This window comes from Nerophis lumbriciformis, linkage group LG24 (genome assembly GCF_033978685.3).
Source record: "Nerophis lumbriciformis linkage group LG24, RoL_Nlum_v2.1, whole genome shotgun sequence".
Classification (NCBI taxonomy): Eukaryota; Metazoa; Chordata; class Actinopteri; order Syngnathiformes; family Syngnathidae; genus Nerophis; species Nerophis lumbriciformis.
In genome coordinates, this window is record NC_084571.2 from 38,449,264 (window position 1) to 38,473,714 (window position 24,451).

Genomic DNA, 24,451 nt, shown 5'->3' on the forward strand with positions numbered 1-24,451 from the left:
TTTCACTGGTCAAGTCCAAGAGGTTAGATTATTGTTAAATGATGTTTTGATGTTATTTCAGTGCACAAAAATAAATAAAGTAAGCTAAATATTGATGGCGGCATGCAAGGTAGAGTAGTTCATGCTGGTTGAATCACTTTCTAATGTGCTTCTCTAATCCTTCTTTCTTTACACAATGACATCATCCTCGCCTCCTCCTCCTAAATACTAAACTAGTCAAGTTGTCACGTTGTGTAAATGGTCAATAAAAAGAGAATACAACAAATCCTTTTCAACTTATATTCAATTGAATAGACTGCAAAGACAAGATACTTTGTTATGTTTTGCAAAATATGAGCTCATTTGGAATTTGATGCCTGCAACATGTTTCAAAAAAAGCTGGCACAAGTGGCAAAAAAGACGGAGAAAGTTGAGGAATGCTCATCAAAGACTTATTTGGAACATCCCACAGGTGAACAGGCTGATTGGGGAACAGGTGGGTGCCATGATTGGGTATAAAATGCTCAGTCATTCACAAACAAGGACGGGGGCGAGGGTCACCACTTTGTCAACAAATGCCCGAGCAAATTGTTTAAGAACAACATTTCTCAACCAGCTATTGCAAGGAATTTAGAAATTTCACCATCTATGCTCCGTAATATCATCAAAAGGTTCAGAGAATCTGGAGAAATCACTGCACGTAAGCGGCAATGCCCGTGACCTTGGATCCCTCGGGCTGTACTGCATCAAAAAGCGACATCGGCGTGTAAAGGATATCACCACATGGGCTCAGGAAGACTTCAGAAAACCACTGTCAGTAACTACAGTTGGTCGCTACATCTGTAAGTGCAAGTTAAAACTCTACTATGCAAAGCCAAAGCCATTTTATCAACAACACCCAGAAATGTTTCGCTGAGCCCGAGCTCATCTAAAATAGGAAAAAAGTTCTGTGGTCTGACGAGTCCACATTTCAAATTGTTTTCGGAAACTATCTTGGATCCCTCAGGCGGTACTGCATCAAAAAGCGACATCGGTGTGTAAAGGATATCACCACATTGGCTCAGGAACACTTCAGAAAACCACTGTCAGCAGCTACAGTTGGTCGCTACATCTGTAAGTGCAAGTTAAAACTCTACTATGCAAAGCCAAAGCCATTTAATCAACAACACCCGGAAACACTTCGCTGAGCCCGAGCTCATCTAAAATAGGAAAAAAAGTTCTGTGGTCTGACGAGTCCACATTTCAAATTGTTTTTGGAAACTATGGACGTCGTGTCCTCCGGAACAAAGAGGAAAAGAACCATCCGGACTGTTGTAGGCGCAAAGTGTAAAAGGCAGCATGTGTGATGGTATGGGGGTGTATTAGTGCCCAAGACATGGGTAACTTACACATCTGTGAAGGCACCATTAATGCTGAAAAGGTACATACAGCTTTTGGAGCAACATATGTTGCCATCCAAGCAATGTTATCATGGACGCCCCTGCTTATTTCAGCACAACAATGCCAAGCCACGTGTTCCAACAGCGTGGCTTCGTAGTAAAAGAGTGCGGGTACTAGACTGGTCCTGCCTGTAGTCCAGACATTGAAAATGTGTGAAGGCTAAAATATGACTTAACTTAACTTAAGCTGTACATCAAGCAAGAATGGGAAATAATTTGTTAGAATAATTGTTTGTAAGTTATCACAAAAAACTTTTGTGTTGAAATTAGTTCCAGGCAAAAGGACAGGGGCTTGTCTTTGAGGCCTACCAAGAGGAAGAATGCTCGTAAAAACTCCACTGTGACTTCAAAGCGGAGAGATGACAAGATCTGCCCAATTTCCAGACGAACTCTCTTTATATGGAACTCTTTTTGAACTATTTTACGACCTCTCCTTTTGAATTGTTCGGTAACCAAAGGCAACGCTGTTTACAACCCACTTCCCTTTGGAAGCAGCTGTGGTCAGGTGGGGGGGGGAGAAAGTTAAATAAAGAAGGAGTGCAATCTTTGGTGCAGAGCGTGCTGAGACACCGTAAGAGGTCACAGGTCGACGGCGACTCTCCTCAATATATTGAGTCCAAATTGAATTCTGTCTCTGTTTAATTCTTTGCCTCTTGTCTTGTTTGATATATGTCATCAGTGTTTGAACCTGACAGAATTCCACTTCAAAAAATGTGTCTCCTCAGTTCCCAAACCTTTACTGAGTGTTGTTAAAAAAGGAAAGGCCATGTAACACAGTGGTAAAAATGACTTTTTTGCAATGTGTTGCTGCCATTAAATTCTAAGTTCATGATTATTTGCCAAAAAAAAAATGGAAGTTTCTCAGTGTGAACATGAAATATCTTGTCTTTGCAGTCTATTCAATTGAATATAAGTTGAAAAGGATTTGTTGTATTCTCTTTTTATTTACCATTTACACAACGTGACAACTTCACTGCTTTTGGGTTCTGTACATACAGGTAAAAGCCAGTAAATTAGAATATTTTGAAAAACTTGATTTATTTCAGTAATTGCATTCAAAAGGTGTAACTTGTACATTATATTTATTCATTGCACACAGACTGATGCATTCAAATGTTTATTTCATTTAATTTTGATGATATGAAGTGGCAACAAATGAAAATCCAAAATTCCGTGTGTCACAAAATTAGAATATTACTTAAGGCTAATACAAAAAAGGGATTTTTAGAAATGTTGGCCAACTGAAAAGTATGAAAATGAAAAATATGAGCATGTACAATACTCAATACTTGGTTGGAGCTCCTTTTGCCTCAATTACTGCGTTAATGCGGCGTGGCATGGAGTCGATGAGTTTCTGGCACTGCTCAGGTGTTATGAGAGCCCAGGTTGCTCTGATAGTGGCCTTCAACTCTTCTGCGTTTTTGGGTCTGGCATTCTGCATCTTCCTTTTCACAATACCCCACAGATTTTCTATGGGGCTAAGGTCAGGGGAGTTGGCAGGCCAATTTAGAACAGAAATACCATGGTCCGTAAACCAGGCACGGGTAGATTTTGCGCTGTGTGCAGGCGCCAAGTCCTGTTGGAACTTGAAATCTCCATCTCCATAGAGCAGGTCAGCAGCAGGAAGCATGAAGTGCTCTAAAACTTGCTGGTAGACGGCTGCGTTGACCCTGGATCTCAGGAAACAGAGTGGACCGACACCAGCAGATGACATGGCACCCCAAACCATCACCCAACCATGCAAATTTTGCATTTCCTTTGGAAATCGAGGTCCCAGAGTCTGGAGGAAGACAGGAAGGCACAGGATCCACGTTGCCTGAAGTCTAGTGTAAAGTTTCCACCATCAGTGATGGTTTGGGGTGCCATGTCATCTGCTGGTGTCGGTCCACTCTGTTTCCTGAGATCCAGGGTCAACGCAGCCGTCTACCAGCAAGTTTTAGAGCACTTCATGCTTCCTGCTGCTGACCTGCTCTATGGAGATGGAGATTTCAAGTTCCAACAGGACTTGGCGCCTGCACACAGCGCAAAATCTACCCGTGCCTGGTTTACGGACCATGGTATTTCTGTTCTAAATTGGCCCGCCAACTCCCCTGACCTTAGCCCCATAGAAAATCTGTGGGGTATTGTGAAAAGGAAGATGCAGAATGCCAGACCCAAAAACGCAGAAGAGTTGAAGGCCACTATCAGAGCAACCTGGGCTCTCATAACACCTGAGCAGTGCCAGAAACTCATCGACTCCATGCCACGCCGCATTAACGCAGTAATTGAGGCAAAAGGAGCTCCAAACAAGTATTGAGTATTGTACATGCTCATATTTTTCATTTTCATACTTTTCAGTTGGCCAACATTTCTAAAAATCCCTTTTTTGTATTAGCCTTAAGTAATATTCTAATTTTGTGACACACGGAATTTTGGATTTTCATTTGTTGCCACTTCAAATCATCAAAATTAAATGAAATAAACATTTGAATGCATCAGTCTGTGTGCAATGAATAAATATAATGTACAAGTTACACCTTTTGAATGCAATTACTGAAATAAATCAAGTTTTTCAAAATATTCTAATTTACTGGCTTTTACCTGTACATGTCTGAAATCAAGACTTCTCTCTGGTGATTATAGGCAGAGAGCGCTGATGTTTTGTATTTGTTTGTTTTACACATGAGCAATAGGAATGGAAGATATCCGACTTCACGTCAAGTCCTGCAGTGACAAAGCAGAGAGGAATGAAGGCACAGATGTGTGTGTAGTCGCACACCGAGACAAACACACGGGTGTTGTTGTCAGTCCTATTTGATATTTCAACCTAAATAACTAGCCTTAGCAGATGTGTCTAGCTAATATTAGAAATGCTATGCTGTAAATGACGTTGTAAACAAATGAAGGGAAAGGCGACGAATGCAACAGTGCAAAAGGATGCGTGATGGGAATTGAAGAAGATGTTCAGAGTATTGTTGCTAAAACAATAAATTAGATAATAATAAAGATATATTAAAGGTGTCTCTGAAATAAATATGTTTAATTGTGGTCAGCAGTGGAGTCTCACAGCTTATGATTTGAATAACGTTACTCATTTTTTGTACTTAAATTGTTCATTAAAACTAAACTAGCTTAGTCACCAATGTGCAAAATTTTTTTCCAAACAAGTGTAAATGTATGATAACTAAAAAGACAATAACTAACATTGTTATAGTGAATGAATACCAACTGTGCAGGAAAGTAAATGGAGATGTCAACTTGATTAAATAAATATATATATATATATATATATATATATATATGTATGTGTGGGAAAAAAAATCACAAGACTATTTCATCTCTACAGGCCTGTTTCATGAGGGGGGGTACCCTCAATCATCAGGAGAAAAAGAAAAAAAAAAAAGGGAAAAAAAATCTCCTGATGATTGAGGGTACCCCCCCTCATGAAACAGGCCTGTAGAGATGAAATAGTCTTGTGATTTTTTTCCCACACATACATATATTGCGCTCTACTACGGTATCGAGCACTATTTTTTGGATAACCTTATTAAGACATATATGTATATATATATATATATATATATATATATATATATATATATATATATATATATATATATATATATATATATATATATATATATATATATATATATATATATATATATATATATATGTCTTAATAAGGTTATCCAAAAAAAAAATATATATATATATATATATATGTCTTAATAAGGTTATCCAAAAAATAGTGCTCGATACCGTAGTAGAGCGCAATATATGTATGTGTGGGGAAAAAAAAGGAACCAAAACCTGCGGAATACCACAGAACTCAGCAAACACATTTGGGACCTCAAAGACAATAATGTTGAATATTCAATAACATGGCAAATTCTTGCATCCAGCACACCTTACAATAGTGGTAATAAAAGATGCAACCTATGCTTGAAAGAGAAACTGTTTATTATCTACCGTCCAGACCTGTCATCCCTCAACAAGCGCAGCGAAATTGTATCAGCATGCCGCCACAGACGGAAACACCTCCTAGGTAACACATGAGCCAATCACCACGCCCCTACGCCAGCCTGTACCCACCCACTCTGTGCCCTATATAAACCATGGTATGTGAATGCTCCCATTAAAATCTCCTGATGATTGAGGGAACCCCTCATGAAACAGGCCTGTAGAGATGAAATAGTCTTGTGATTTTTTTTTCCCACACATATATATATATATATATATATATATATATATATATATATATATATATATATATATATATATATATATATATATATATATATATATATATATGTCTTAATAAGGTTATCCAAAAAATAGTGCTCGATACCGTAGTAGAGCGCAATATATGTATGTGTGGGAAAAAAATCACAAGACTACTTCATCTCTACAGGCCTGTTTCATGAGGGGTTCCCTCAATCATCAGATTTAAATGGAAGCATTCACATACCATGGTTTATATAGGGCACAGAGTGGGTGGGTACAGGCTGGCGTAGGGGCGTGGTGATTGGCTCATGTGTTACCTAGGAGGTGTTTCCGTCTGTGGCGGCATGCTGATACAATTTCGCTGCGCTTGTTGAGGGATGACAGGTCTGGACGGTAAATAATAAACAGTTTCTCTTTCAAGCATAGGTTGCATCTTTTATTACCACTATTGTAAGGTGTGCTGGATGCAAGAATTTGCCATGTTATTGAATATTCAACATTATTGTCTTTGAGGTCCCAAATGTGTTTGCTGAGTTCTGTGGTATTTCGCAGGTTTTGGTTCCTGAAAGAAGCCTTGTGATTGTTCCATCTGGTTTTAAACTCTCCCTCGGTTAATCCTACATATGTGTCGGATGTGTTAATGTCCTTGCGTGTTACCTGTGGTGAGCCAATCACCACACCCCTACGCCAGCCTGTACCCACCCACTCTGTGCCCTATATAAAGCATGGTATGTGATGCTTCCATTTAAATCTCCTGATGATTGAGGGAACCCCTCATGAAACAAGCCTGTAGAGATGAAGTAGTCTTGTGATTTTTTTCCCCACACACACATACATACATACATACATATACATATATATATATATATATATATATATATATATATATATATATATATATATATATAGTGGTTAAAGGGCGTAATGTTGTCTCATCTTCCCAAGACGTATGGCATCAAATGTAGGAGTTAAAGATGTTGAGATGAGACTCCAGTGGTACTGAGCCGAGTGTGTTTAGAGGTTTCTCCCTCCGTTGATGACGTTGCCTCCTGGGGGGGCGATGTGGATGTTGTCCAAGATGGGCCGCAATATCTGGCCAAATGGTCTGCAGGTGAAAAGCAAATCGGATCAGGGACAACGATTGGAAAAATAGCATTTGGGCTAATTGTGGTGCATTTCCAGCCATGGTAATTAATAGGGATGTCCGATATTATCGGCCGAGAAATGCTTTAAAAAGTAATATCGTAAATTATCGGTATCAGTTTCAAAATTATCGGTATCGGTTTCAAAAAGTAAAATGTATGACTTTTTAAAACGCCGCTGTGTACACGGACGTAGGGAGAAGTACAGAGCGCCAATAAACCTTAAAAGGCACTGCCTTTGCGTGCTGGCCTAGTCACATATCTACGGCTTTTCACACACACAAGTGAAAAGCCTTGGTCAAAAGCCATACAGGTCACACTGAGGGTGGCCGTATAAACAAGTTTAACACTGTTACAAATATGCGCCACACTGTGAACCCACACCAAACAAGAATGACGAACACATTTCGGGAGAACATCCGCACCGTAACACAACATAAACACAGCAGAACAAATACCCAGAACCCCTTGCAGCACTAACTCTTCCGGGACGCTACAATATACACCCCCCGCTACATTCCCCTACCTCAACCTCCTCATGCTCTCTCAGGGAGAGCATGTCCCAAATTCCAAGCTGCTGTTTTGAGGCATGTTAAAAAAAATAATGCACTTTGTGACTTCAATAATAAATATGGCAGTGCCATGTTGACATTTTTTTTTCCATAATTGAGTTGATTTATTTTGAAAAACCTTGTTACATTGTTTAATGCATCCAGCGGGGCATCACAACAAAATGAGGCATAATAATGTGTTCATTCCACCACTGTATATATCGGTATCGCTTGATATCGGAATCGGTAATTAAGAGTTGGACAATATCGGAATATCGGATATCGGCAAAACAGCCATTATCGGACATCTCTAGTAATTAATGTAGACTTTCCCTTTCTTCTAGACCAGTAAATATATGCACTGTTCCCAGTTAAGCCCGAAAAATTCATAACCTGAATTTATTTGTGCATAAAGTTATTTTTCCGCTAAAATTGACACAGGAAGTGAAGTGAAGTGAATTATATTTATATAGCGCTTTTTCTCAAGTGACTCAAAGCGCTTTACATAGTGAAAGCCAATATCTAAGTTACATTTAAAGCAGTGTGGGTGGCACTGGGAGCAGGTGGGTAAAGTGTCTTGCCCAAGGACACAACGGCAGTGACTAGGATGGCAGAAGCGGGGATCGAACCTGCAACCCTCAAGTTGCTGGCACGGCCGCTCTACCAACCGAGCTATACCGGAAAGTGTTGTGTTATTAATAAATGAATCACTTTAAAATAAATAAATACATCTGATATAGATTCTGACACTTTTTAACATACACTATATTGCCAAAAGTATTTGGCCACCTGCCTTGACTCACATATGAACTTGAAGTGCCATCCCATTCCTAACCCATAGGGTTCAATATGACACCTTTTGCAGCTATTACAGCTTCAACTCTTCTGGGAAGGCTGTCCACAAGGTTGCCGAGTGTGTTTATAGGAATTGTCCACCATTCTTCCAAAAGCGCATTGGTGAGGTCACACACTGAAGGCCTGGCTCTCAGTCTCTGTTCTAATTCATCCCAAAGGTGTTCTATCGGGTTCAGGTCAGGACTCTGTGCAGGCCAGTCAAGTTCATCCACACCAGACTCTGTCATCCATGTCTTTATGGACCTTACTTGTGTGAAGAGGAAGGGGCCCGCTCCAAACTGTTCCCACAAGGTTGGGAGCATGGAATTGTACAAAATGTTTTGGTATCCTGGAGCATTCAAAGTTCCTTTCACTGGAACTAAGAGGCCAAGCCCAACTACTGAAAAACAACCCCACACCATAATTCCTCCTCCACCGAATTTCACACTCGGCACAATGCAGTCCGAAATGTAGCGTTCTCTGGCAACCTCCAAACCCAGACTGGTCCATCAGATTACCAGATGGAAAAGTGTGATTCATCAGTCCAGAGAAGGCGTCTCCACTGCTCTAGAGTCCAGTGGCGACGTGCTTTACACCACCGCATCCCACGCTTTGCATTGGACTTGGGTGATGTATGACTTAGATGCAGCTGCTCGGCCATGGAAACCCATTCCGTGAAGCTCTCTGCGTACTGTACGTGGGCTAATTGGAAGGTCACGTGAAGTTTGGAGCTCTGTAGCAACTGACTGTGCAGAAAGTCTTTGCACTATGCGCTTCAGCATCCGCTGACCCACTCTCTGTCAGTTTACGTGGTCTACCACTTGGTGGCTGAGTTGCTGTTGTTCCCAAACTCTTCACTTTTCTTATAATAAAGCCGACAGTTGACTTTGGAATATTTAGGAGCGAGGACTGGATTTGTTGCACAGGTGGCATCCTATGACAGTTCCACGCTGGAAATCACTGAAAGCGGCCCATTCTTTCACAAATGTTTGTAGAAACAGTCTCCATCCCTAAGTGCTTGAATTTATACACCTGTGGCCGGGCCAAGTGATTAGGACACCTGATTCTCATCATTTGGATGGGTGGGCAAATACTTTTGGCAATATAGTGTATGTGCTGCTTTGTCTCCAGTAAATGCAATCAATTCCAGCAGAAAAAACAAATAACCCTGTTGAGTCTAATACAATATACTCATTTTCTTCGGTTGAAGTGCTAGCATGCAGGCTGGGTTATTAAACTCACGTGGCGAGGATTTCAGACGGGAGGTCAGTGATGTACGAGGGGATGGGCGTTCCCGTCAGGAACTGAGCGACCTCGTTGCTGAAGGTGTTGCAGTTGTGCTCAAACAGGCGATACCTGTCACCTCTGAAAGAATGGAAGATATGAGGACCGTGCCAAATACTCTACAATTTTCTTTACATCTTTCAAAACGAGTCCTACATGACTAAGTCGCTTTCCTAAATGAAGTGTAAAGAAATTCAATTGAAGAAGGAAAAGAATGCAAAAAAAGGGACATCAATCCTCAACAAAACTTCTGGCGCTTCCGTTTCTTCATGCTGTTAACTATCTGTGTAGCTGCACACGCTGGAAACGAGTAATGAATGTATTGACAGTGCTGTGTGAAAGCGGTTGTGTTTACTCTGCAAGTAAGTATGCATACATCTAAAAAAAAAAAAAAGGCTTTTTTAAAAAGAAGGGTTTTTAAGCCTTTTTAAAAAATATCCACAGTCTGTGGTGCCCTCAGGTGGTCAGGGAGAGTGTTCCACAGACTGGGAGTGGCGGAGCAGGCTGTGGTTGGAAAGTAAGTAAGTAAGTAAGAAAGTAAGTAAGTAAGTAAACACAGTATCAAAGGAATTGACCCCTGCAGAGGCACTTTCTGATGAAAGATCCACATTTCCATGTCCGGCCCCTGGGACCTTGGGCTCTTGAAACTGCGGCCCTCTTCATTATGTAGTTGAATAGCCTGGCTGTATACATAATAATAATAATAATAGATTTTATTTGTAAAAAGCACGTTACATTGAGTAAACAACCTCAAAGTGCTACAGTGTATTAAAAAAAAAAAGATAATAAAAATAAATAAAAATAAAAACTAGAACAGCCTAATAGCTAGAACTAGTATGCATATATCTAAAAAAAAAGTTTTTAAAAAAAAGAAGGGGTTTTTAAGCCTTTTTTAAAAACATCCACAGTCTGTGGTGCCCTCAGGTGGTCAGGGAGAGCGTTCCACAGACTGGGAGCGGCGGAGCAGGCTGTGGTTGGAAAGTAAGTAAGTAAGTAAGTAAGTAAGTAAACACGGTATCAAAGGAATTGACCCCTGCAGAGGCACTTTCTGATGAAAGATCCACATTTCCATGTCCGGCCCCTGGGCCCTTGGGCTCTTGAAACTGCGGCCCTCTTCATTATGTAGTTGAATAGCCTGGCTGTATACGTAATAATAATAATAATAATAGATTTTATTTGTAAAAAGCACGTTACATTGAGTAAACAACTTCAAAGTGCTAGAGTGTATTAAAAAAAAAAAGATAATAAAAATAAATAAAAATAAGAACTAGAACAGCCTAATAGCTACAACTAGTATGCATATATCTAAAAAAAAAAAGTTTTTTAAAAAAAAGAAGGGTTTTTAAGCCTTTTTTAAAAACATCCACAGTCTGTGGTGCCCTCAGGTGGTCAGGGAGAGCGTTCCACAGACTGGGAGCGGCGGAGCAGGCTGTGGTTAGAAAGTAAGTAAGTAAGTAAGTAAGTAAGAAAGTAAGTAAGTAAGTAAACACAGTATCAAAGGAATTGACCCCTGCAGAGGCACTTTCTGATGAAAGATCCACATTTCCATGTCCGGCCCCTGGGCCCTTGGGCTCTTGAAACTGCGGCCCTCTTCATTATGTAGTTGAATAGCCTGGCTGTATACATAATAATAATAATAATAATAGATTTTATTTGTAAAAAGCACGTTACATTGAGTAAACAACTTCAAAGTGCTAGAGTGTATTAAAAAAAAAAAAGATAATAAAAATAAATAAAAATAAGAACTAGAACAGCCTAATAGCTAGAACTAGTATGCATATATCTTAAAAAAAAGTTTTTTTTAAAAAGAAGGGTTTTTAAGCCTTTTTTAAAAACATCCACAGTCTGTGGTGCCCTCAGGTGGTCAGGGAGAGCGTTCCACAGACTGGGAGCGGCGGAGCAGGCTGTGGTTGGAAAGTAAGTAAGTAAGTAAGTAAGTAAGAAAGTAAGTAAGTAAGTAAACACAGTATCAAAGGAATTGACCCCTGCAGAGGCACTTTCTGATGAAAGATCCACATTTCCATGTCCGGCCCCTGGGCCCTTGGGCTCTTGAAACTGTGGCCCTCTTCATTATGTCGTTGAATAGCCTGGCTGTATACATAATAATAATAATGATAGATTTTATTTGTAAAAAGCACGTTACATTGAGTAAACAACTTCAAAGTGCTAGAGTGTATTAAAAAAAAAGATAATAAAAATAAATAAAAATAAGAACTAGAACAGCCTAATAGCTACAACTAGTATGCATATATCTTAAAAAAAAAAGTTTTTTAAAAAAAAGAAGGGTTTTTAAGCCTTTTTTAAAAACATCCACAGTCTGTGGTGCCCTCAGGTGGTCAGGGAGAGCGTTCCACAGACTGGGAGCGACGGAGCAGGCTGTGGTTGGAAAGTAAGTAAGTAAGTAAGTAAGAAAGTAAGTAAGTAAGTAAACACTATCAAAGGAATTGACCCCTGCAGAGGCACTTTCTGATGAAAGATCCACATTTCCATGTCCGGCCCCTGGGCCCTTGGGCTCTTGAAACTGCGGCCCTCTTCATTATGTAGTTGAATAGCCTGGCTGTATACATAATAATAATAATAATAATAGATTTTATTTGTAAAAAGCACGTTACATTGAGTAAACAACCTCAAAGTGCTAGTTTATTAAAAAATAATAATAATAAAAATATAATAAAAATAAATAACAGCCTTATAGCTAGAACTAGTATGCATACATCTAAAAAAGGCTTTTTTTAAAAGAAGGGTTTATAAGCCTTTTTTAAAAGCATCCACAGTCTGTGGTGCCCTCAGGTGGTCAGGGAGAGCGTTCCACAGACTGTGGTTGGAGAGGACGCTGGCGCTTGTTTTTGCTCTTTTCCAATTTTAAGCAATGCCAATTGCATTTTATTGACCTGTTATGTGTTAAATATACAGCTTTAGAAACGTATACTAATTCATGTGTGAGCTGATATGTTCTAGCATTGTCATCAACATAGTTTGAGCATGTTTCCACTAGACAGTTTTGAGGCCGTTATTGTCCCTGGGAGAAAGTGTAACACCAAAATGATTGCGATCATGCTAAAAGAAATAGCACCCTCAACTGTAAAGGTGAATATTAAAGTGTAGAAGGGACACCTGTAAGTGCTTTCTCCCAAAGACGAGAGGTATTCCATGAAGATCTCCTCCGAGACTTCGGTCTCGCCAAGTTCCACAACTGTGTCTGGAGGTCCCAGCATTGTTCCACCCTGGAAAGTGCACCAGAATCATCCTTAATAAGTCAACAACTTTATATATGAAACAACCTGATTTCTTACAAATGTGCGATATTGATGTTGCACCAACATTTTGCAAAAATATGCTTTGTTGTACGAACTTTGTCTCAGTGTGTGAACATTTCATCCAATCAATGTGCCATTTTGTGCCAGGCAGCACATGCATTGTGGGCAGGCTGATCAATATCTGTGCTCATTAATGTCAGCACAGCAGTTCTGTCATTGGGTATCCTTCTAATGCCTATGTCTTGCTTTTAAGTGTTCTTTTGTACAGCATTCTTCTCATTTTGTTAGCTCAATATACAGTCGTGGTCAAAAGTTGACATACACTTGTGAAGGGCATAATGTGAAGGCTGTTAAAGGCCTCACCTTTTCTCCTCCTAATATATTGATGGGTTTTGTGGCCAAACAACTCCATTTTTGTTTCATCTGACCATAGAACTTTCCTTCAGGTCTTATCTTTGTCAGATGAAACAAAAATGGAGTTGTTTGGCCACAATACCCAGCAATATGTGTGGAGGAGAAAAGGTGAGGCCTTTTGAGGTTCAAACAGGAACTACATAGTCTCATTTGTGGTCCGAACAAGAACTACATAGTCTCATGTGTGGTTCAAACAAGAAGAACTAATTAGTCTCATCTGTGGGCCAAACAAGAACTAAACAGTCTCATTTGTGGTCCAAACAAGAACTGAACAGTCACATTTGTGGTCCAAACAAGAACTAAACAGTCTCATTTGTGGCCCAAACAAGAACTAAATAGGTCTCATTTGTGGTCCAAACAAGAACTTCATAGTCTCATTTGTGGTCCAAACAAGAACTAAACAGTCTCATCTGTGGTCCAAACAAGAACTAAACAGTCTCATGTGTGGTCCAAACAAGAACTAAACAGTCTCATTTGTGGTCCGAACAAGAACTAACTAGTCTCATTTGTGGTCCAAACAAGAACTACATAGTCTCATTTGTGGTCCAAACAAGAACTACATAGTCTCATTTGTGGTCCAAACAAGAACTAAACAGTCTCATCTGTGGTCCAAACAAGAACTAAATAGTCTCATTTGTTGTCCGAACAAGAACTAACCAGTCTCACTTGTGGTCCGAACAAGAACTAACCAGTCTCATTTGTGGTCCGAACAAGAACTAACCAGTCTCATTTGTGGTCCAAACAAGAACTACATAGTCTCATGTGTGGTTCAAACAAGAAGAACTAATTAGTCTCATCTGTGGGCCAAACAAGAACTACATAGTCTCATGTGTGGTCCAAACAAGAACTAAATAGTCTCATTTGTGGTCCAAACAAGAACTACATAGTCTCATTTGTGGCCCAAACAAGAACTAAATAGTCTCATTTGTGGCCCAAACAAGAACTAAATAGTCTCATTTGTGGTCCAAACAAGAACTAAATAGTCTCATTTGTGATACAAACAAGAACTAAATAGTCTCATTTGTGGTCCAAACAAGAACTAAACAGTCTCATTTGTGGTCCAAACAAGAACTAAATAGTCTCATTTGTGGCCCAAACAAGAACTAAATAGTCTCATTTGTGGTCCAAACAAGAACTACATAGTCTCATCTGTGGTCCAAACAAGAACTAAACAGTCTAATCTGTGGTCCAAACAAGAACTAACCAGTCTCATTTGTGGTCCAAACAAGAACTACATAGTCTCATGTGTGGTTCAAACAAGAAGAACTAATTAGTCTCATCTGTGGGCCAAACAAGAACTACATAGTCTCATGTGTGGTCCAAACAAGAACTAAATAGTCTCATTTGTGGTCCAAACAAGAACTACATAGTCTCATTTGTGGCCCAAACAAGAACTAAATAGTCTCATTTGTGGCCCAAACAAGAACTAAATAGTCTCATTTGTGGTCCAAACAAGTACTTCATAGTCTCATTTGTGATACAAACAAGAACTAAATAGTCTCATTTGTGGTCCAAACAAGAACTAAACAGTCTCATTTGTGGTCCAAACAAGAACTAAATAGTCTCATCTGTGGTCCAAACAAGAACTAAACAGTCTAATCTGTGGTCCAAACAAGAACTAAATAGTCTCATTTGTGGTCCAAACAAGAACTAAACAGTCTCATCTGTGGTCCAAACAAGAAATAAACAGTCTCATGTGTGGTCCAAAAACTAAACAGTCTCATTTGTGGTCCAAACAAGAACTAAATAAACAAGAACTAAATAGTCTCATTTGTGGTCCAAACAAGAACTACATAGTCTCATGTGTGGTCCAAACAAGAACTAAATAGTCTCATCTGTGGTCCAAACAAGAACTACATAGTCTCATGTGTGATCCAAACAAGAACTACATACCGGTAGTCTCATTTGTGGTCCAAACAAGAACTACATAGTCTCATTTGAGGTCCAAACAAGAACCAAATAGTCTCATTTGTGGTCCAAACAAGAACTGGAGGAGAAAAGGTGAGGCCTTTAATCCCAGGAACAGCATCCCTACTGTCAAGCATGGTGGTGGTAGTATTATGCTCTGGGCCTGTTTTGCTGCCAATGGAACTGCTGCTTTACAGAGAGTAAACGAGACAATGAAAAAGGAGGATTACCTCCAAATTCTTCAGGACAAGCTAAAATCATCAGCCCGGAGGTTGGGTCTTGGGCGCAGTTGGGTGTTCCAACAGGACAATGACCCCAAACACATGTCAAAAGTGGTAAAGGAATGGCTTAATCAGGCTAGAATGAAGGTTTTAGAATGGCCTTCCCAAAGTCCTGACTTAAACATGTGGACAATGCTGAAGAAACAAGTACATGTCAGAAAACCAACAAATTGAGCTGAACTGCACCAATTTTGTCAAGAGGAGTGGTCAAAAATTCAAGCAGAAGCTTGTGGATGGCTACCAAAAGCACCTTATTGCAGGTAAACTTGCCAAGGGACATGTAAGCAAATATTAACATTGCTGTATGTATACTTTTGACATCACAAACAAATAAGAGTTGTAGAAATGATGGTAAACTCAAGACAGCCATGACTTATGTTATTTTCAAGTGTATGTAAACTTTTGACCACGACTGTAAGTGGACAAGCAATGTGTGTTTGAAACATTCAGCAAGTACCCACAGCGTTGTTGATACTGCCTCCCAACATTTACACTCACATTCACACACTAGGGACCAATTTAGTGTTGCCAATCAACCTATCCCCAGGTGCACGTCTTGGGAGGTTGGTTTTATTTGTTTAATTCTTCATCGTTGTAGCAACCTGGCTGCTAAAGTGAGGGAGTTTTGTGATTTCCAACTGAGTGCAATACAGTGTGTGTGAGTGTGTGTGTGTCGGCAGGGCGGCTGCCATTGATTCATCAACCCCCTGGTTTGTTTGTTTGCTGCACAGTACTGTATAGCTCTGTATCGTGTTGAAAGTGTACAAACCTTTCATCAAATATGGACATCTGTTGATGCTGGAACCCGTTATTTGTGTTTGTATTGTTCCTTATGGAAAAAAGTTGCTTCGATATACAATTTCTGCTATTTACAAACCCGGTTCAAGAACCAGTTAAAGGGGAACTGCACTTTTTGGGGAATTTTGCCTATCATTCACATTCAATATAAGAGACAATGGATGTTTTTAAAAAAAAAAGCATTTTAAATATTAAATAAATGCAATTAAAAGTCTGCTTACAATGGAGCCCCTCAATTCTACCGATAAAGTCCTTCTCCTCTGCCCCCCTCTCCCTTGTGGAGGGGGGGGCAGAGGTCTGGTGGCCATGGATGAAGTGCTGGCTGTCCAGAGTCGGGACCCGGGGTGGACCGCTCGCCTGTGCATGGGTTGGGGACATCTCCGCGCTGCTGATCCGTCTCCGCTCGAGGTGGTCTCCTGCTGGCCCCACTATGGACTGGACTCTCACTATTATGTTAGATCCACTATGGATAGGACTCTCACACTATTATGTTAGATCCACTATGGACTGGACTCTCACTATTATGTTAGATCCACAATGGACTGGACTCTCACTATTATGTTAGATCCACTATGGACTGGACTCTCACTATCATGTTAGATCCACTATGGACTGGACTCTCACACTATTATGTTAGATCCACTATGGACTGGACTCTCACTATGAAGTTAGATCCACTATGGACTGGACTCTCACTATTATGTTAGATCCACTATGGACTGGACTCTCACACTATTATGTTAGATCCACTATGGACTAGACTCTCACTATTATGTTAGATCCACTATGGACTGGACTTTCACAATATTGTTGGATCCACTATGGACTGGACTCTCACACTATTATGTTAGATCCACTATGGACTAGACTCTCACTATTATGTTAGATCCACTATGGACTGGACTCTCACTATTATGTTAGATCCACTATGGACTGGACTTTCACAATATTGTTAGATCCTTCTATGGACTGGACTCTCACACTATTATGTTAGATCCACTATGGACTAGACTCTCACAATATTATGTTAGATCCACTATGGACTGGACTTTCACACTATTATGTCAGACCCACTCGACGTCCATGGTATGCAGTCTCCCCTAGAGGGGGGGGGGTTTACCCACATATGCGGTCCTCTCCAAGGTTTCTCATAGTCATTTACATCGACGCCCCACTGGGTTGTGAGTTTTTCCTTGCCCTTATGTGGGCTCTGTACCGTGGATGTCGTTGTGGCTTGTGCAGCCCTTTGAGACACTTGTGATTTAGGGCTATATAAATAAACATTGATTGATTGAAAAAACATCCAAACATCTCCATTTGGGTTTTATACACATGATTTAAGTATATAAGTAATGTAGTAACATTATAATATTATTTAATATTTACGTATTTTGATCATTTTAAGCATACGTCATTTCAGAAGCGCATCAGAACGTTTGCTTTTCTTTTTTTTTTCTTCATCACTGCAGCACAAGCATAATAAAACATCACTTACTGTGCAATGTCTGCTGTCATTAGGAAGCCGACTGCTGGGGGGGATGGGGAGGGGGACACGGACCAAGCGTCTCTTCAGGTCGCTTTCGCCGGTTGGGGGGTCCTAAACGGCTGTCAAAGGGTACCAACTTGTCGGATTACATCCACAGCCATCTACTTTCCAGGTGAGAGGCATGGTTTCTGATCTACAATAAACTTACAGGGAAGCAAGGAAGCAGCAGACCACTCCATGATTTAAACATAGGGACACACACGGAAGTGATCACGGCGCCGCTGTGAATAGTTTGTCTATGTTAGCGCTTATAATAACAATACCACTAATAATATTCAAGTCGCCAAATGTAAATGAAGTATTGTTGGCGCTTTTTGGATGGTTATTTATTGGATTTTATGGGCAGAATAGGGGACCTTCCATTGGCTACGAGGTAAGCAGGCTTTTATTTACGTTTACTTAATATTTAGAATGCATTAAGAAAAATCCATCCGTCAGCATGTATGTCTTTTATAATGATTGTGAATGACAGGCAAAAAAAATAAATAATAAAATAAATAAATAAATAAAAAAGTGCAGTTCCCCTTTAAGTTGGTAAATCGACGTTGCATTGGAACACATTTACATTTTGTTTAATTGGTTTTATATATTTAATTTTGGCACCAAAAACACTCTCTTTATTTTTTCCCCTTTCGTTTTTATTATTGGAATTTTTTAAACTCTACATACATGCATGCAAAATAACTACTATTAAGTTACAGGACATCAACTACTCAAAAGTTGTTTTTTTATTTAATTGACTTAAAAAAAATTATTGATTTTACACATTCGAAGTAAGCCCAGTTGACAAAGTGCTATGCAGGAACAAAACATTTAAAAAAAAGTGTAAATAGAGTGCCAATAAAAAAAAATGCATAACAAATTAATTTTGATATTAAATAAAACAATAGTAGCACTGTGTGGAGGGGGGCGTGGCCTGCGGGCCTGCAGCGAAGCGGGGTGTGCCAGGACCGGCTTTGAAATCAGCGACAGGTGCGTAGATGGCCCTCCTGGGCCTGGTTATCTAATCACCTGTCGCTCTGTTAAAAGGCAGCAGCCGGGAGGCAAATTGTGGAGGTTGCCTTCCAGTGGGTTCTTCGGACCACCAAGCATTTACATGCGATAAGTAGTGATGGGTCCGGCAACACCGATGCATCGGCGCATGCGTCGAGCTCATAGAGCGAAACCCTGTGTCGGTGCGCGTACCGCTTTTAGAAAGTCACGTGACCGATCATGAGCTGTTTTGGTCACGTGACCGATACGCCAACTGTGTCGCACTGACGCCTCCTCTGTGCCCTGTGAGCGGCTCTTTTCTACAGCCGGAGAAATAATAACTAAGAAGAGAAATCGTCTAAAATGTAATACGTCGGAAAAACTTTTTTTTTTTTTTTTTATAAAAATGTGTAAAAAAATCCAATTAAAAAAATTCCCAGTCCACAATCATCCACAACACGTTCTCTTAGATTTCCATGTTATGATACATGTTCACATTATTTATTGACTGTATCTAAAAAAGATAAAAATATATATATTTTTAAATGAAGATATGAAATAATCCTAAATGAAATACAATGACTTGGTTTATATTATTGTATATACTAGGGCAGGGGTCACCAACGCGGTGCCCGCGGTCACCAGGTAGCCCGTAAGGACCAGATCAGTCGCCCGCTGGCCTGTTCTAAAAATAGCTCAAAGAGCAGCACTTACCAGTGAGCTGCCTCTATTTTTTAAATTGTATTTATTTAAGAGCAAGCTGCTCTCACTTTGCTCGACATTTTTAATTCTAAAAGAGACAAAACTCAAATAGAATTTGAAAATCCAAGAAAATATTTTAAAGACTTGGTCTTCACTTGGAATAAGCGGTAGAAAATGGATGGATGGATGGGTCTTCACTCGTTTAAATAAATTCATTTATTTTTTACTTTGCTTCTTATTACTTTTAGAAATACAATTTTAGAGAAAAAATACAACCTTAAAAATGATTTTAGGATTTTTAAACAAATATACCTTTTTACCTTTTAAATTTCTTCTTCTTCTTTCCTGACAATTTAAATCAATGTTCAAGTAAATGTATTTATTTTTTATTGTAAAGAATAATAAATATTTTAGCTTCTGTTTTTTCGACGAAGAATATTTGTGAAATATTTCTTCAAACTTACTATGATTAAAATTCAAAAAAATTATTCTGGCAAATCTAGAAAATCTGTAGAATCAAATTTGAATCTTATTTCAAAGTATTTTGAATTTCTTTTAAAATTTTTGTTCTGGAAAATCTAGAAGAAATACTGATTTGTCTTTGTTAAAAATATAGCTTGGTCCAATTTGTTAAATATTCTAACAAAGTGCAGATTGGATTTTAACCAATTTAAAACATGTCATCAAAATTCTAAAATGTATCTTAATCAGGAAAAATTACTAATGATGTTCCATAAATTATTTTTTTTATTTTTTCAAAAAGATTCAAATAAGCTAGTTTTTCTCTTCTTTTTGTCGGTTGAATTTTGAATTATAAAGAGTCGAAATTGAAGATAAACTATGTTTCTAAATTTTATTTTAAATTTTTTCTTGTTTTCTCCTCTTTTAAACCGTTCAATTAAGTGTTTTTTTCATCATTTATTCTCTACAAAAAACCTTCCGTAAAAGGAAAAAAAAATGTACGATGGAATGACAGACAGAAATACCCATTTTTTTATATATATACATGTATTTATTTAGCTATTCTTGTTTAAATCACACTTACGTGTAACTTACAAATGACAATATATTTATTTATTTAAGTGTGTATCAAACTGGTAGCCCTTCGCATTAATCAGTACCCAAGAAGTAGTTTTTGGTTTCAAAAAGGTTGGTGACCCCTGTACTAGGGCATCAAATCAGTGTCAGTTGAGTCGGTCCATAGGTTGCCTGTAGGGATTTTTAATGTCCAGCAGATGTCAGTATTTAGTGACACAGTATCAATACAGTTTTGCAATGTGTCGAAACGCTTCATGACGCCTCATCAACCCATCACTAGCGATAAGGATTCAGGTTCAATGAAGTTTTATTTTTTCAAAGAAAGTCCTTCTGTGGCTTTTCAGCAATTCCTTTTTCTCTTCCTCCCCCTCCAACAACTCTCTCCTCCCGGCTGCTGCCTTTTAACAGAGCGACAGGCGATTAGATAACCAGGCCCAGGTGGGCCATCTACGCACCTGTCGCTGATTTCGAAGCCGGTCCTGGCACACCCCGCTTCGCTGCAGGCCCGCAGGCCACGCCCCCCCTCCACACACTGTAGTGTTTATTATCTAACTGCTCAAAGTACTACTCCACTGGTAATTTATTGAATTTAACTGCTGTCGTCAAAAAGTCCCTTTGGTGCTGAATTGAGTAAAACATCACAAACCTTAGAATAAAAAAAAGGAAATATTTGTAAGTAATTCGAAGACACTCACAGGCGAACAGCTGGAGATTCCTTCCCCTCCAAAAAAGAACTCATCCCCGTATGCCACTATGGCTGTGTGCCTACAGAGGAAAAGCACACACTCATTTTTGTAGTGCTAGAAACATATTAAAATATGGTAAAAATGTGTATTTCTCATTTTCTATTGGACATAATCATACTGTACACACCACCATGTGTATTTCTTATTTCCTAGGACATAATTGTCATGTACACACCACCACGAGTATTTCCCTTTTCCTAGGACACCATGTGTAATTATTTCCCATAGGACATAATCATACTGTACACACCACCATGTGTATTTATTATTTCCTAGGACATAATTGTCATGTACACACCACCATGAGTATTTCGTATTTCCTCGGACATAATTATCATGTACACACCACCATGTGTAATTCTTATTTCCTAGGACATAATTGTCATGTACACACCACCATGAGTATTTATTATTTCCTAGGACAAAATGATCATGTACACACCACCATGGTATTTCTTATTTCCTAGGACATAATTACCATGTATACACCACTAGGTGTATACATGGTGAAGAAGGAGTCCTATCGGGTTCTTTTGGCTCATAGGACTCCTGAGGCAGCAAACAGGTACCGACAGGCCAAGCGGTGTGCGGCTTCAGCGGTCGCAGAGGCAAAAACTCGGACATGGGAGGAGTTCGGGGAAGCCATGGAAAACGACTTCCGGACGGCTTCGAAGCGATTCTTGACCACCATCCGCCGCCTCAGGAAGGGGAAGCAGTGCACTATCAACACCGTGTATGGCGGGGATGGCGTTCTGCTGACCTCGACTGCGGATGTTGTGGATCGGTGGAGGGAATACTTCGAAGACCTCCTCAATCCCACCAACACGTCTTCCTATGAGGAAGCAGTGCCTGGGGACTCTGTGGTGGGCTCTCTTATTTCTGGGGCTGAGGTTGCTGAGGTAGTTAAAAAGCTCCTCGGTGGCAAGGCCCCAGGGGTAGATGAGATCCGCCCGGAGTTCCTTAAGGCTCTGGATGCTGTGGGGCTGTCTTGGTTGACAAGACTCTGCAGCATCGCGTGGACATCGGGGGCGGTACCTCTGGATTGGCAGACCGGGGTGGTGGTTCCTCTCTTTAAGAAGGGGAACCGGAGGGTGTGTTCTAACTATCGTGGGATCACACTCCTCAGCCTTCCCGGTAAGGTCTATTCAGGTGTACTGGAGAGGAGGCTACGCCGGATAGTCGAACCTCGGATTCAGGAGGAACAGTGTGGTTTTCGTCCTGGTCGTGGAACTGTGGACCAGCTCTATACTCTCGGCAGGGTCCTTGAGGGTGCATGGGAGTTTGCCCAACCAGTCTACATGTGTTTTGTGGACTTGGAGAAGGCATTCGACCGTGTCCCTCGGGAAGTCCTGTGGGGAGTGCTCAGGGAGTATGGGGTATCGGACTGTCTGATTGTGGCAGTCCGCTCCCTGTATGCTCAGTGTCAGAGCTTGGTCCGCATTGCCGGTAGACACGTTTCCAGTGAGGATTGGACTCCGCCAAGGCTGCCCTTTGTCACCGATTCTGTTCATAACTTTTATGGACAGAATTTCTAGGCGCAGTCAAGGCGTTGAGGGGATCAAGTTTGGTGGCTGCAGGATTAGGTCTCTGCTTTTTGCAGATGATGTGGTCCTGATGGCTTCATCTGGCCAGGATCTTCAGCTCTCGCTGGATCGGTTCGCAGCCGAGTGTGAAGCGACTGGGATGAGAATCAGCACCTCCAAGTCCGAGTCCATGGTTCTCGCCCGGAAAAGGGTGGAGTGCCATCTCCGGGTTGGGGAGGAGATCTTGCCCCAAGTGGAGGAGTTCAAGTACCTCGGAGTCTTGTTCACAAGTGAGGGAAGAGTGGATGGTGAGATCGACAGGCGGATCGGTGCGGCGTATTCAGTAATGCGGACGCTGTATCGATCCGTTGTGGTGAAGAAGGAGCTGAGCCGGAAGGCAAAGCTCTCAAATTTACCGGTCGATCTACGTTCCCATCCTCACCTATGGTCATGAGCTTTGGGTTATGACCGAAAGGACAAGATCACGGGTACAAGCGGCCGAAATGAGTTTCCTCCGCTGGGTGGCGGGGCTCTCCCTTAGAGATAGGGTGAGAAGCTCTGCCATCCGGGGGGAGCTCAAAGTAAAGCCACTGCTCCTCCACATCGAGAGGAGCCAGATGAGGTGGTTCGGGCATCTGGTCAGGATGCCACCCGAGCGCCTCCCTAGGGAGGTGTTTAGGGCACGTCCGACCGGTAGAAGGCCGCGGGGAAGACCCAGGACACGTTGGGAAGACTATGTCTCCCGGCTGGCCTGGGAACGCCTCGGGGTCCCACAGGAAGAGCTGGACGAAGTGGCTGGGGAGAGGGAAGTCTGGGCTTCCCTGCTTAGGCTGCTGCCCCCGCGACTTGACCTCGGATAAGCGGAAGAAGATGGATGGATGGATGGACACCACCAGGTGTATTTTTTTTTATTTCACATAGGACAGAATTATACTGGACACGCCACCATTTATATTTCCTATAGGACATAATTACACTGTGCATTTTGTATTTCCTAGAATACATAATTATACTGTACACACCACCATGTGTATTTCCTATAGGACATATTTACACTGTACACATGATTACAATATGTATTCCTTATTTCTTAGAATAGAATTATACTGTACACACCACCAAGTGTATTTCTCAGTTCCTAAAACAAAATTATACACACCACCAGAGGCTATTTAAACGACATGTGTTATGGAAAGCTACAGTAAACTTCTAAACACACTGTTTAGCTAACTCAAAATGACTAATATATATATTGTTTCATTATTATGAATTAATTAGGGGTTTAAATGTATACAAATGTGCTACATACCATATACCGTCCAGTTGTTTTCCTGTTAAAATGGGAAAAAAAGCTGATTTAATGTGGAAAAAAATGACAACAAACGCATAGAGCTTTTAGTTTTATACAGATCGTCACATGTAATATGATTAATGACATATGAAATATAAATATAAACAGTGTTTAGTTGTTCGAGAACGATACAAGGTGACGTCACGGGGGGGTCTGTACTTACCCAGCATGATCGGACTGAGGTTGCGCGCCATTCCCCTTGACAAATCATAAATATACAACTGCACATTATATCGTGTGAGATTATTTTCCATAATGTAGCCTCCGTGTTGAATGTTTCTGCTTTAGCCGATGAAGCTGATGGAAAATAATAAAAACCTTCGAGTCACAGCTAACAAGGAGGGCCTTCAGAGATGATGTCATTACGTAAAGTCCTACATCCCATTTTGGCGCTTTCAAAATAAAACAATTGGCGTATTAAAAGCCACGGAAACAATAACGCCAATTTCAGGTATATTTTGAAGGGAAAGCATACATTTC

The 24,451-nt window shown here is 40.4% G+C and overlaps 1 protein-coding gene across 1 annotated transcript; it reads right to left on the reverse strand.

Annotated features, from left to right (window-relative positions):
• Positions 1-6,489: 6,489 nt before the first annotated feature.
• On the reverse strand, positions 6,490-24,451 carry LOC133620507 (desumoylating isopeptidase 1-like). The gene is made up of 6 exons (XM_061982073.2): positions 24,135-24,451; positions 23,930-23,951; positions 21,047-21,116; positions 12,550-12,659; positions 9,394-9,516; positions 6,490-6,729 (listed from the first exon to the last, which is right to left on the reverse strand). Exons 1-6 carry the CDS (start codon positions 24,223-24,225, stop codon positions 6,639-6,641), a joined length of 507 nt encoding a protein of 168 aa, XP_061838057.1. The 5' UTR covers positions 24,226-24,451; the 3' UTR covers positions 6,490-6,638.

Coding starts and splice junctions, on each gene's coding strand:
- LOC133620507 (XM_061982073.2), bottom strand. CDS start 24,225: ATGGAAAATAATCTCACACGATATAATGTGCAGTTGTATATTTATGAT. Junction 12,660..21,046: donor GAATCTCCAGCTGTTCGCCT/GTGAGTGTCTTC, acceptor TGCACTTTCCAG/GGTGGAACAATGCTGGGACC. Junction 6,730..9,393: donor CCGTCTGAAATCCTCGCCAC/GTGAGTTTAATA, acceptor TTTCACCTGCAG/ACCATTTGGCCAGATATTGC.